The 12,637-nt window shown below is 43.4% G+C and overlaps 1 protein-coding gene and 1 long non-coding RNA gene across 2 annotated transcripts in view; one reads left to right on the top strand and one right to left on the bottom strand.

Moving 5' to 3' along the window:
• The window catches only part of grik3 (glutamate ionotropic receptor kainate type subunit 3), a 176,015-nt gene that overhangs the window by 78,766 nt on the left and 84,612 nt on the right, over positions 1–12,637 (bottom strand). Inside the window, exons 2-4 of the mRNA XM_088327081.1 lie at positions 9,967–10,140; positions 8,049–8,306; positions 3,953–4,134 (exon numbers count right to left, since the gene is read on the bottom strand). Coding sequence (XP_088183207.1) covers positions 3,953–4,134; positions 8,049–8,306; positions 9,967–10,140 — 614 coding nt within the window. The remainder of the gene's footprint in view (positions 1–3,952; positions 4,135–8,048; positions 8,307–9,966; positions 10,141–12,637) is intronic.
• Positions 6,830–7,785, top strand: LOC148372493 (uncharacterized). Its single transcript, XR_015849543.1, has 3 exons — positions 6,830–6,936; positions 7,021–7,205; positions 7,269–7,785. It is a non-coding gene; the product is annotated as an uncharacterized LOC148372493 (long non-coding RNA).

Genomic DNA, 12,637 nt, shown 5'->3' on the forward strand with positions numbered 1-12,637 from the left:
TTTCCTTGCCCGCATGTCGGTTTCAGATCGGGGGATGGTGTAATTTTAACCTGTGCAGTCCAAATAATAGTGACTTGATTTAAATCATAAAATTTTACTGGTGATTATATATTTTTTTTTTAATAAAATTGTTGTTGATGTAAAGTTTGATTTTCTTTATATTATTTTATTTCCCCAAAAACATTTTTAACTAAGAATGTAAATAAAAATGTCCAAACTATTGTTTTTTAATCCAAAAATTAAATCACCCTTCATTTTTAGAATAAATACCTATTTGAAAATGATCATTCTTCAAATATATTTAGTGTTACTAAAAAGGGCTAGATTTATGATATAATTACATTCCTACATATTTTAAAGGGGTATTATTTAAATCACGTTTTTTACCATATCATTTTTTTTTATATATAATAGTTTTCCTATTCTTTAAATGAATATAGATTTGGTAAATGAAATGATCTGAAATGATCTGCATTTATATAGCGCTTTTCAAGTCAATGACTTCCCAAAGCGCTTTACATTGTGCTTCACATTTCCCAATAGCGGCCGTGATCTGTGCAGCCATGTAAGGCGCTAACCTGCTTATTGGGGGTATTGGGGTTTCAGTGTCTTACCCAAGGACACTTCGGCATGTAACACGGACAAGCCGGGATTCGAACTGGGATCCCTTAATCCTAAAACGATCGCTCTACCTCCTGAGCTACTGCCGCGGTACTGTATTCCTTAAATAAAATGTTCAATTTTAAAATTGAAATGATGAAATTAATTGACCATGTTTAACAGTAAATACATAGGTAAACAAAATTTAATTTTGTCATTTTCTATTATTATAAATATGCTGATTGGTTGGTTGGTTGGATCCCTTAACCCCTAGGGTTGCAAGGGCACGATTTCCTGTCGTGTGTCTTGGGCAAGTACAGCCTAGTGGCGCCCATCCCTCTCCAGGCCAATATATGGATTAAAAAATAAGAATTCTATTTAAAAGACATTCCGTATTTTCCGCACTATAAGGCGCACCTAAAAGCCTTTATTTTTTTCAAAAGCTGACCATAATAATAATAATAATAATAATAATAATAATTTCCTTGTATTGTCATTCTGTGTAACAATGTACACAGAACGAAATGTCGATTGCACCTGACCCGATGCAGCCGCAGCCAAGAGAGGGCGCCGCCGACCACTTTTTAAGTCTTAGGAATGACTCGGCCGGGGCGCGAACCCGAACCTCCCAGTGCGCCTTATAATACAGTGCGCCTTATATATGGATCAATTTTAAAGTTGCAAAGTTTTCCAACTAACTTGCAGCCGCTGAATAGATTTTCCCCCGAACGCCAAGTAGTACGCGGTGTATGCTGGGATTTATTTACCGGCGTTTCATTGGCTAACCAATGTGTCAATCATCATTTGAATCGATCACTATTGGCTAAAGTTATTCGTAGGTCAGGGGGCGGATCCTTTTTATCATTTACAGGCTGGCATTGGCTTAAACGCCAAAACAAAGCCTGCAATTGGCCGAAAAAGATGTGTCAATCATCAGTTGAATCGATCACTATTGGCTAATGTTATTCGGAGGTCAAGGGGCGGATCCGTTTTATCATTTACAGGTTGGCATTGGCTTAAACGGCGAAACAAAGCCTGCAATTGGCCGAAAAAGATGAATGTGTATAGCACGTGGCTGACGGCATAGAGAAAGCATTTTTTTCTATTCTGTATTTGTAAATATGTTATTCTCCTGGATTTACTACCCTCACGGATATAAGAGGACATTGGCTGCACATTTTTATGAACACAACGACTTCGGTGAGCTACTCCGGGTTTTATATTGTCCCTGTATCTTGTTTCAGACTGAACTCAATGTTTCTGTGATAAGCGGTGCAGATAATGGATGGAATGGAGTGTCTATTTTTAAATTAAACTCAATTCCAAGTGTTTATTGTCATATGCACAATAAAGTTGCAAGCGAAAAAGAAAATAGAGACTAAGGAATGGTTGGCATTTCTTGAATCCCAAGACTTTAACCTTCCGAATGATGGAACGATGCATTTGAGTGACATCGTACGGACACCGCATACGCACGTGTTCTCAACACGTATTTGCGTCTTTGCAAGCTTTCGGAATGTTAAGGGGGTAATAAGTTGGACTGAACTATCTGACTGTTTTGTCCACGTTCCCATTGTAGCGCCTTATAATCCGGTGCGTCTTATGTATGTCAAAAATAGGACCAAAAACTATTTTTTCGGGGTGCGCCCTATAACCCGGTGCGCCTTATAGTGCGGAAAATACGGTAATTAAAAGGATGCATTCTCGGAATTTCCTGCCAAAGACGAAAATACGAAGCCTTATCTTAAGCCGCTATCATTTTCCGGAAAAGCTATCCTGGTTCACCTTATGAACGTCGAAGTAACCAATTCCTCGTCCGTCCGTCAAGATTACTGTACGAAATGAAAGGCGGGGGCTGCAGGATGAAATATGTCAAGTGACACCTAAAGTTGTTGTGAGGGAGGCAAGAAAACCCAAGATTTCAAGTAGCAAATGATAGAGTATTTAAACTTGTCCGACGTCAAGGGCATCAGTGGGGAGTCACATCTTTATTTTGTCTTTGGTGTGTTTGCCCGAAAACATCTCATCTCATCTCATCTCATCAGCCGTACCTCTTATCCTCATCAGGGTCGCGGGGGGGCTGGAGCCCATCCCAGCCATCTCCGGGCAGTGGGCAGGGGACACCCTGAACTGGTTGCCAGCCAATCGCAGGGCACACAGGGACAGACAACTCATTCGCTCATTCACACCTAGGGACAATTTGGACCGGCCAATTCACCTGAAATGCATGTTTTTGGAACGTGGGAGGAAACCGGAGTGCCCGGAGGAAACCCACGCAAGCACGGGGAGAACATACAAACTCCGCACAGGAAGTCTGGAGCTGGATTTGAACCCACAACAGGTTCCCGTGACATGAACTGTGCCGCATAAGCGCTAACCACTGCGCCGCCGTGCTGCCTCTCATCTCATCAGCCGTACCGCTTATCCTCATTAGGGTCGCGGGGGGGCTGGAGCCCATCCCAGCCATATCCGGGCAGTGGGCAGGGGACACCCTGAACTGGTTGCCAGCCAATCGCAGGGCACACAGGGACAGACAATGCATTCGCTCATTACACCTAGGGACAATTTGGACCGGCCAATTCACCTGAAATGCATGTTTTTGGAACGTGGGAGGAAACCGGAGTGCCCGGAGGAAACCCACGCAAGCACGGGGAGAACATACAAACTCCGCACAGGAAGTCTGGAGCTGGATTTGAACCCACGACAGGTTCCCATGACATGAACTGTGCCGCACAAGCGCTAACCACTGCGCCGCCGTGCTGCCCGCCCGAAAACATATTGATATTATATAAAACTTTGCTGAGGTATTTTTGTCATTGTGGATCCACAAGTGTGTACTCATTTAAATGGATTATGATTTATTGTTATTGTTTGACCAAGTTTGTTAAAATGTTTAAATAGTTTCAGATTTTCCAAATGCATAGCTAAGACACTAGCATTAGCTGCTAGCAGTGATATCCACACTGCTAGCATTAGTAGGTAAGATCCATGACTCAAGCATCAGCTGCTAAATTTGCTATTTACTACTAAAGCAATGGCAGCAGCTAAATCTAAGCTAGCCACCGAAGTTATGCAACAGACTGGAGTATGCCCCTAGAGACGATCATATTATCTGTGATATTTTTGGGAGATAACAATCTATTTTATTATCTAATATCATCTCATCACCCACCCTTAGCGCGAAGTTATATATTTGTTGTTGTTGCACACAATTTGGACACTGCATGGTTACTTGTAGAGTGTAGATTTTTTGGATTGTATTAAATATGTATCAAGTAATTTAAGTTAAAAAGCAATCTTTTGTTTTAAAACCAACGCCCAGACATAGACATGGTCCGATTTTTAAGCCGACCTGTTTGAGGATTTGCGCCGCCATGTGGTGACTGCAGTCGAAAATGATGCGAAACTCGCGGCTCCTTTTCATTTCTTTGAGGAGAGGCCTTGTGTCTTGCGTGTCCACGGGAAGCTGCCGGATTTTCAGCCTGATGTTGTACCTAGATGGCGCCATGATCAGTTCCTGTAGCCTTATAAGACCTAAAAAGATTGGGGAAAAACAGATTAAAGTCTTCAAACACTTTGCAGGACACAACTTTTTGGTGTTTTATAACTGTTCCAAAGAAGTTCTGTAACAGATAAAGTTTGGACCGTAAAATTGAGCAAATTTGGTGGTGTTGATGATATTTGAGTTTCTTCATGATGATACTGTTATACAACCAGAGCTTTTATACATTCTGTCAATAAACACTGCCCTTACTTCTCTGACCAAAGTTTGAGATACAATATTCTAGTGGTAGGTGAACTAAGGCCCTGGGGCCACATGCGGCCCAGCAGGGTTTTTAATTCGACTCAGCCAACAAAAATGGTAAATATATAAGGACAATATATATAACAGTAAGATAACGTACTATTAAAAATGATGTTGATGCCAGCCTTTTCCCCACAGTGCCATTTTGTATCCTCCCATAAATAATGTCGTTCATGAAGCATTAAAGGGCTGCACTCTAGACCAACACGCAAATAGCTAGCTACATTTTTCTGTACTATTCTTATTAATGTAATTATTGTTTTTATCAAGATAGTTTTAAGAAAATTAAGTGCTTAAAATAAAAATTGTATTGTATACTCTCATCTCATCTCATTAGCTACACCGCTTATCCTCAGTAGGGCCGCAGGGGTGCTGGAGCCCATCCCAGCAATCATCGGGCAGTGGGCAGGGGACACCCTGAACTGCTTGCCAGCCAATCGCAGGCCACACAGGGACAGACAACTCACTCGCTCATTCACACCTAGGGACAATTTGGACCGGCTAACTCACCTGAAATGCATGTTTTTGGAATGTGGGAGGAAACCGGAGTGCCCAGAGGTAACCCATGCAAGCACGGGGAGAACATACAAACTCCGCACAGGAAGTCTGGAGCTGGATTTGAACCCACGCAGGAGGTTCCCAGGACATGAACTGTGTTGCACATGCGCTAACCTCTGCCCCACCATGCTGCCCCTTGACGTTGGCCATATATTGTATACTGCTTTTCTTATATCCGATTATATTCTGAGTATCTAAATGGTCTAATTATAGACAAATAATTAAAAAAAATAACATGTGCATTCAAAAGTCTGCATGTGTAGTTATATAAAAATGCAAATAGTTACTAATATTTTGAATTGACTTAATGTGACCTTAAAAAAAAAATCACTTTCGTATGAGTGGAATGTTTTCAGTGAATAAAAGAAAGGGCTAGGGAGGGCCTTTAGAACAGGTTGGAATTTCTTGTCCGAGGTTTGTTCCTCTCTTGTTCTCCTTAGAAGTTCAAAATTAATTGAAGTCCCTCCTTTGTCACGAGACGTGGTGGCGTGGAAGGTGACCGGACCAGAACGGAGGCAGGAGGCATGAAGGGAGAACTCAAATGCGTTGACGATCCATAAGTTTTATTTAATAAAATAAAAGTCGCCCAATACTCCGGGGCAAAACAGAACAATAGAGAGTTCCTCCGGCACGAACTCAACAGGACATGGCATAACAGACTAAAACATGACAAGGCATAACAGACTAAAACAGGACAAGCATAACAGACCGGGATTGTGTATAATGAGTATTAAACCAGCCCCCGCCAAACCCAAAATCCAGCCTTAAATTGCAGAACAGCAATCAGCTGATCTGCTTCAGCTTGAGTTCGGGGGCGTGGCATACTGGTCGTCATGGCGACCGTGACAGAGCCCCCCTCTTAAGGGACAGCTCCCGAGGTCCCAAAAAAGAAAAAATTACTACCTCGCGCCCCGGAATGTTGACGATCGCGATTGGGGCAACCCTGCTCCCTCCTCCGAACACGCAGGAACGGGGAGAGGCAGGCGCCATCTGCGTCGGGCGGATCGGAATCGGCGCTCGGCAGGGGGGGTCTGGTGGCCAACTGGACAGGGGATGACAGACAGGCAGAACCGACGAGAACAGGACAGATAAACAGGACAGGCGAGAACAGGACAGATAAACAGGACAGGCAAGAACAGGACAGATAAACAGGACAGGCCGATGCAGAAGAGTCGCACTCAGGACAGGCCGATGCAGAAGAGTCGCACTCAGGACAGGCCGATGCAGAAGAGTCGCACTCAGGACAGGCCGATGCAGAAGAGTCGCACTCAGGACAGGCCGATGCAGAAGAGTCGCACTCAGGACAGGCCGATGCAGAAGAGTCGCACTCAGGACAGGCCGATGCAGAAGAGTCGCACTCAGGACAGGCCGATGCAGAAGAGTCGCACTCAGGTCAGGCCGATGCAGAAGAGTCGCACTCAGGTCAGGCCGATGCAGAAGAGTCGCACTCAGGTCAGGCCGATGCAGAAGAGTCGCACTCAGGTCAGGCCGATGCAGAAGAGTCGCACTCAGGTCAGGCCGATGCAGAAGAGTCGCACTCAGGTCAGGCCGATGCAGAAGAGTCGCACTCAGGGGGGTCAGATTCAGAAGAGTCGCACTCAGGGGGGATCAGATTCAGAAGAGTCGACTAAGGGGGTTATCAGATTCAGAAGAGTCAGACTCAGGGGGGATCAGATTCAGAAGAGTCAGACTCAGGGGGGATCAGATTCAGAAGAGTCAGACTCAGGGGGGATCAGATTCAGAAGAGTCAGACTCAGGGGGGAACAGATTCAGAAGAGTCAGACTCAGGGGGGAACAGATTCAGAAGAGTCAGACTCAGGGGGGAACAGATTCAGAAGAGTCAGACTCAGGGGGGAACAGATTCAGAAGAGTCAGACTCAGGGGGGAACAGATTCAGAACAGACAAGACAGGACAGGAAAGACTGAACAAAATCAGTACAGGGAGAGTCAAGGCAGGCATGGGAGTCGAACAGGCAGGCTTGGGAGTCGAACAGGCAGGCTTGGGAGTCGAACAGGCAGGCTTGGGAGTCGAACAGGCAGGCTTGGGAGTCGAACAGGCAGGCTTGGGAGTCGAACAGGCAGGCTTGGGAGTCGGAGTCGGGCTGGCACGCAGGGGAGACGGAATAGCAGGCAATCGGCACGGGAGTCGGGCAGGCAGGCATGAGAGTCGGGCAGGCAGGCATGAGAGTCGAACAGGCAGGCTTGGGAGTCGAACAGGCAGGCTTGGGAGTCGAACAGGCAGGTTTGGGAGTCGAACAGGCAGGCTTGGGAGTCGAACAGGCAGGCTTGGGAGTCGAACAGGCAGGCTTGGGAGTCGGAGTCGGCCCGACGGGCAGCGGAGTCGGATTCGGACATGCACGCAGGGGAGAGGGAATAGCAGGCAATCGGCACGGGAGTCGGGCAGGCAGGCGTCAATTCTTCGTGGGACCCCATTCGAGGCACAGCAAGGGCCACGACGGGCGGGGCCGTGGTTCGAACGGGCAGGGAAGGCCAACTCAGTAGGCGCCTGCCGAACTGCGCTCTCCAGCTCTCCCCAAGTCGCGCTGGGATCGTTCGCTGAGTTCTATTTGTTGGCTGGTTCATTCTGTCACGAGACGTGGTGGCGTGGAAGGTGACCGGACCAGAACGGAGGCAGGAGGCATGAAGGGAGAACTCAAATGCGTTGACGATCCATAGGTTTTATTTAATAAAATAAAAGTCGCCCAATACTCCGAGGCAAAACAGAACAATACAGAGTTCCTCCGGCACGAACTCAACAGGACAAGGCATAACAGACTAAAACAGGACAAGGCATAACAGACCGGGATTGTGAATAATGAGTAATGAACCAGCCCCCGCCAAACCCAAAATCCAGCCTTAAATTGCAGAACAGCAATCAGCTGATCTGCTTCAGCTTGAGTTCGGGGGCGTGGCATACTGGTCGTCATGGCGACCGTGACATCCTTATTTTGAGTGTCTATTAAAACCTAAGCCTATGATTAGAGACTCAGATATAAGAAACAGTATTTTTTTGATAAAACAGACATAAACACCATTAGCTTCAGATCCAGTTGGATCATGTTTGTTAGATCTAAACGTCACTCACCTGTGCTGTCGTCATAAACCACGGTGGCAGTTTTCCATTTGAGGAACTGAACCAGGTCCAAGATGGCGTAGCTGAGCGACGAGTAATCGGGATACAAGTTGGCGTAGAAAGTGTCCCTGTTGTCCATGGGGTGATGCTTCCAGCGCACTTGCACGTGAGGAACTTCCAATGCGTTGCAGATGGACTGCACTGCGTTTGAAGACGAGCTGTGAGATGGCCCAAAAATGGCCACCACGCCCAAAGACAGCTGGTCGCATGCTGATGGTAAAAGAGCAGCTTGGGTGAAATTTTGAAGGATAACCGGAAGACATATGCATGTTCGATGATATTGAACTCATGCTTTTTTTGTTAAATGTATTTATCAGATTTGTAGTGAAAACTGAATATCATTCCATATAATTTCGCTTATTATCTATTTATTTTTACAGGTGCATCCAATTCAGAATAAACAGAATGATGAACAGTGTCTTCTCCAGAGGTATTGCCACCTTGAACTCCCATCATCAGCGTCCATGAGCACAATGCACTGTACAACTGCCTCTCTTGTAATGCACATATTTATTATAAATAATATATTGTTTTCAACAATTGTATTTAATCGTTTTGCACATTTTTACCTTTGTCTTTGTTTTATTTGCACTCAAAGGAGTTTTCCAATTTTGTTACACTTGTATAATGACAATAGCTTAGGAGAGTTTATCATAAGAAAAGGCTTGTAGAACAGGTTGGAATTTATTATCTGCTCTCCCCTGTTCTCCTTGCAAGCTAAATTTTATGATTATATATTAATTATATATTCTTATTAACTCTTTACAGTTTGACAGATTGTATATGTTGATATATTTCTTCCATGAAATTGACTTTTTGTAACCCATTTATTTTACAATACTATCTAGTTTTGTCAATAATATTTTGTTTCAAATACTGTAGTGGAAAAGTTGGTTTGCTGTCTTTTTTTAAATTTGGTCATTTTACTGAATTAGATATATACTTTTTGCGTTATTAGTCAAATAGTTTCTATCATTTTATCTTATGCTATTTTATTTGTATTTGTTTTCATTAAATTATGAATAGCGTATTTTTCAAATAATATCTATTTAATATATAGTCACAATTTAATTATTTTTTTTTCAGTTTGATATATTTGTCCTGTAAAATGAACCTTTGTATCAAGTTGTGTCAAATTGTAATAAGATTCAGGAATTTTTAAGTCGAGGGTTTGTTTTTATTTTTAATTGTGATAACTTGACTAAATTTCCTGTATTATTTCTTATGGAAAGTTTTGATTTACCAGTATATTATTTGTTTTACATTCTTTATACTATAATTGATGGTTTGATTATCCATCCATCCATCATCTGAACCGCTTATTCTCAGTAGGGTCGCGGGGGTGCTGGAGCCCATCCCAGCTATCTCCGGGCAGTGGGCAGGGGACACCCTCAACTGGTTGCCAGCCAGTCGCAGGGCACAGAGAGACCGACAACTCACTCCCTCATTCCTTCCTAGGAACCTTAGACATGCTCTGAAAGACCCGACTGAAACCACATCACCGTTTTGCTAGTTACGTTATTCTGGTCTGCCCATGTTGCCACCAAAGTAAATCGGTAAATTATTAAAAAAGACAATTGATAAATGTTACCACATTTTTTTCAAAGAAGTTCAAAGAAATATAAATGTTATTAAGGTTTTTAAGACTTTTGAAGCTTGTATTGAATACATTGTAACGCCAATTAAGTACTTTTCTTTATAATAATGCCTTTAAAGCCTTCCCAAGGAGCTGTGGGAACCCAGATAACCCAACACCTTTTTTTTACCTTATTATGTTCACAGTATGGGGCTCATTTTTAAGAAAATGTCATTAAGTTTTCATTTCACTTCATTGTTTTGATTTTTTTTACTTAAGCACACATATACTAACCTTTCCTGGAGGCTTCGAAGCTGTCGTAGATATTAATCCTTTGTATATCGTAGGTGAGCGTAGTGTTGGGAAGTAACGTCCTGTTCCTGTTGATATTGTTGACGGCAAATTTGAAGGCCAGTTCCTCGGCGCTGACCAACGAGACGGGTCCGTCCGTTTGCTCGAAAATCCCGCCTGCATAAAAGCATTGATAATAAAAAAAAGGAGAAAACAAACACATTAGCACGTTCAAAAAGACGCCGGGCCTCGCGTGGCTAAATGGGGGCGAAATGCCGAGATAAATACACTGAGAATCTTTGAAGTGTGCATCCGTAATGGATTGAAGGAAGCGAGTGGTGTTCCATCAAAACAAAAATCGTACTCGCTCGGCTAACGTGTCCTTTCATTTCCCCAACAAAAAAAAGAAACCGAACCCATCTGTGTACACGTTTTTATTTTGTCATTGGTTATATTTATATCACAAAAACACTTCAAAGAATTCAGACTCATTGCTAGGATACAGATTGTGGTTCGTATTTCCTTTTCATCGCCAAATTCAAGGACTTTTTAAGCAGCTTTCGTTACCAATGTTACAATTTATCCATTCCCCAGCATCTGGGTCTTTTCACCTGTCTTCTTGGGTGCGATCCGAAAGGGGGCGATGACGCTTCACATGACAATGACATACAAACTAATGCCAGCTGATGTTAGTAATGAAGGAAGATCAAATGCAATTGTAAAGCAAAGCCACCAAAGTAGGCGTGTCAGCGTCATTTTTTAGCAGACTTGAATTGTTGTTTTCATTTAATGAGTGGTTGATTGACTTAGATTGCTGGGAAATATTGCAACAATTTCAAGCATTGACGAGCACTTTACCCAAAATTCAAGCATTTTTCGAACCTTGAAAACACAAAATTAAGTTGCAAGTGTTTTCAAGGATTTCAAACAACTGTATGAACAAAAATATACGCATTTTTCACACTTTGAAGACACAACATTAAGTTAAAAGTATTTTCAAGGATTTCAAACACCCTTATGAACCTTGATGGATGAATGGAAGCAGGAAATACGGACCACTTAAAAGATCATGTGTATTTTCGTATTTATCTTTTATTTGCATTAAAAACTAACAGAACTACAGAAATCCCTTCGCCATTTCATTTTTTGGTTTGTGCTTTCTTGGTGCATCGCAGATTTTCTTTCCCTGAAGTTTTTGTAGATGAATACGTCCTTCCACCCGTCCATTATCTGCACCGCTTATCCTCATTAGGGTTGCAGGGGTGCTGGAGCCCATCCCAGCTATCTTCGGGCAGTGGGCAGGGGACACTCTGAACTGGTTGCCAGCCGTTTGCAGGGCACACAGAGACAGACAACTCACTCGCTCATTCAAAACTAGGGACAATTTGAACAGGCCAATTACCTGACATGCATAGTTTTTGGGAATGTGGGAGGAAACCGGAGTGCCCGGAGGAAGCCCACGCAAGCACGAGGAGAACATGCAAACTCCACACAGGAAGGTTTGCTCTCATGACCTCAGAACTGTGCCGCAAACACGCTAACCACTCTGCTGCCGTGCTGCCCTCGATGAATACGTACGTGAAATTAGGGAGTTCATTTACATCTGTCTCTACTCTCAAACCAATCAGAGAACTGCCTTTTGTTTCCTGGCTGCTGATTGGATCAATCCAAATTAATCATTTTTGCATCAAGAGATAAACGAATAACGCTATATGCTATGTTGTGCCCCCACTATGGCATTTAAACACTTAGTGGTTACAATCTGGTTTGTTTATGTTTTGTATTCTCTTTTCGACCCTCCTGTCTGCACTATTTTACTTCTCTTTTTTTCCCCAAGCTTTTTTCCAGATTTTTATTTTTTTTGGCGTACTGTAGCGGCAAGATGGCGGACGATGATGTCAGCTCCCTCTAGTTGGAGCTCATGTTATGTTAAATAAGTACAAATTTCTCGACCTTAGAGAATTTTCTACAAATACACATTTATTTCACCGTTGCTTATTATTTAAGTCACCATTTTTTGTAATAAATGAAGTTTTTTACCACTAGGAGGCAAAACATAATACACCAGCTCCTTTATTGTAAAGAACCATTTCGTTTCTGCTTTTAAATAGGGCTACGTTGCTGTATTTTGCCATTTAGTTGCGCTTGTATGTGGCAGAAACACAGACTCACACTATATATAGGTGTATACAACTCTCCCATATTCACTGTGGTGGCAGAAACACAGGGGAAATCTTCCTGAAGAATTAACCAATACACATCGATTTTTTTAGAGAGTAAATCAGAGTCTATGTCACGACCGGAACAGGCAGGGGACCCAAATGTGTAACGGTCACACAATGCTTTATCAAGGGATCGGGGAAGTCAGGGCGAGAGTAAAAAGATAGCTATCTGGTGCTCGCTGGGCAGGAGGAGCGGCAAGCCCTCGCGAACGAAGCGTGGTCGGAGATCGGAACAAGTCGGTCAGCCGGGACAGAGACAGAGCGTGGTCGGAGATCGTAACAAGTCGGGTAGCCGGGACAACGGAGTAGCCAGGGATCGAGGATCGATAAATGAAACAGAATCAGGATGCGGGTAGCCAGGACAGTAGAACGGAGCTTGGATCAGGGATCAATACAGGAAAAAGAATCAGGATACGAGTAGTTGGGACAGGAGAACAGAGCTTGGATTTTTA

Source organism: Urocampus carinirostris, chromosome 2 (assembly GCF_059441175.1).
Source record: "Urocampus carinirostris isolate Australia breed hairy pipefish chromosome 2, RoL_Ucar_1.0, whole genome shotgun sequence".
NCBI classification, from domain to species: domain Eukaryota; kingdom Metazoa; phylum Chordata; class Actinopteri; order Syngnathiformes; family Syngnathidae; genus Urocampus; species Urocampus carinirostris.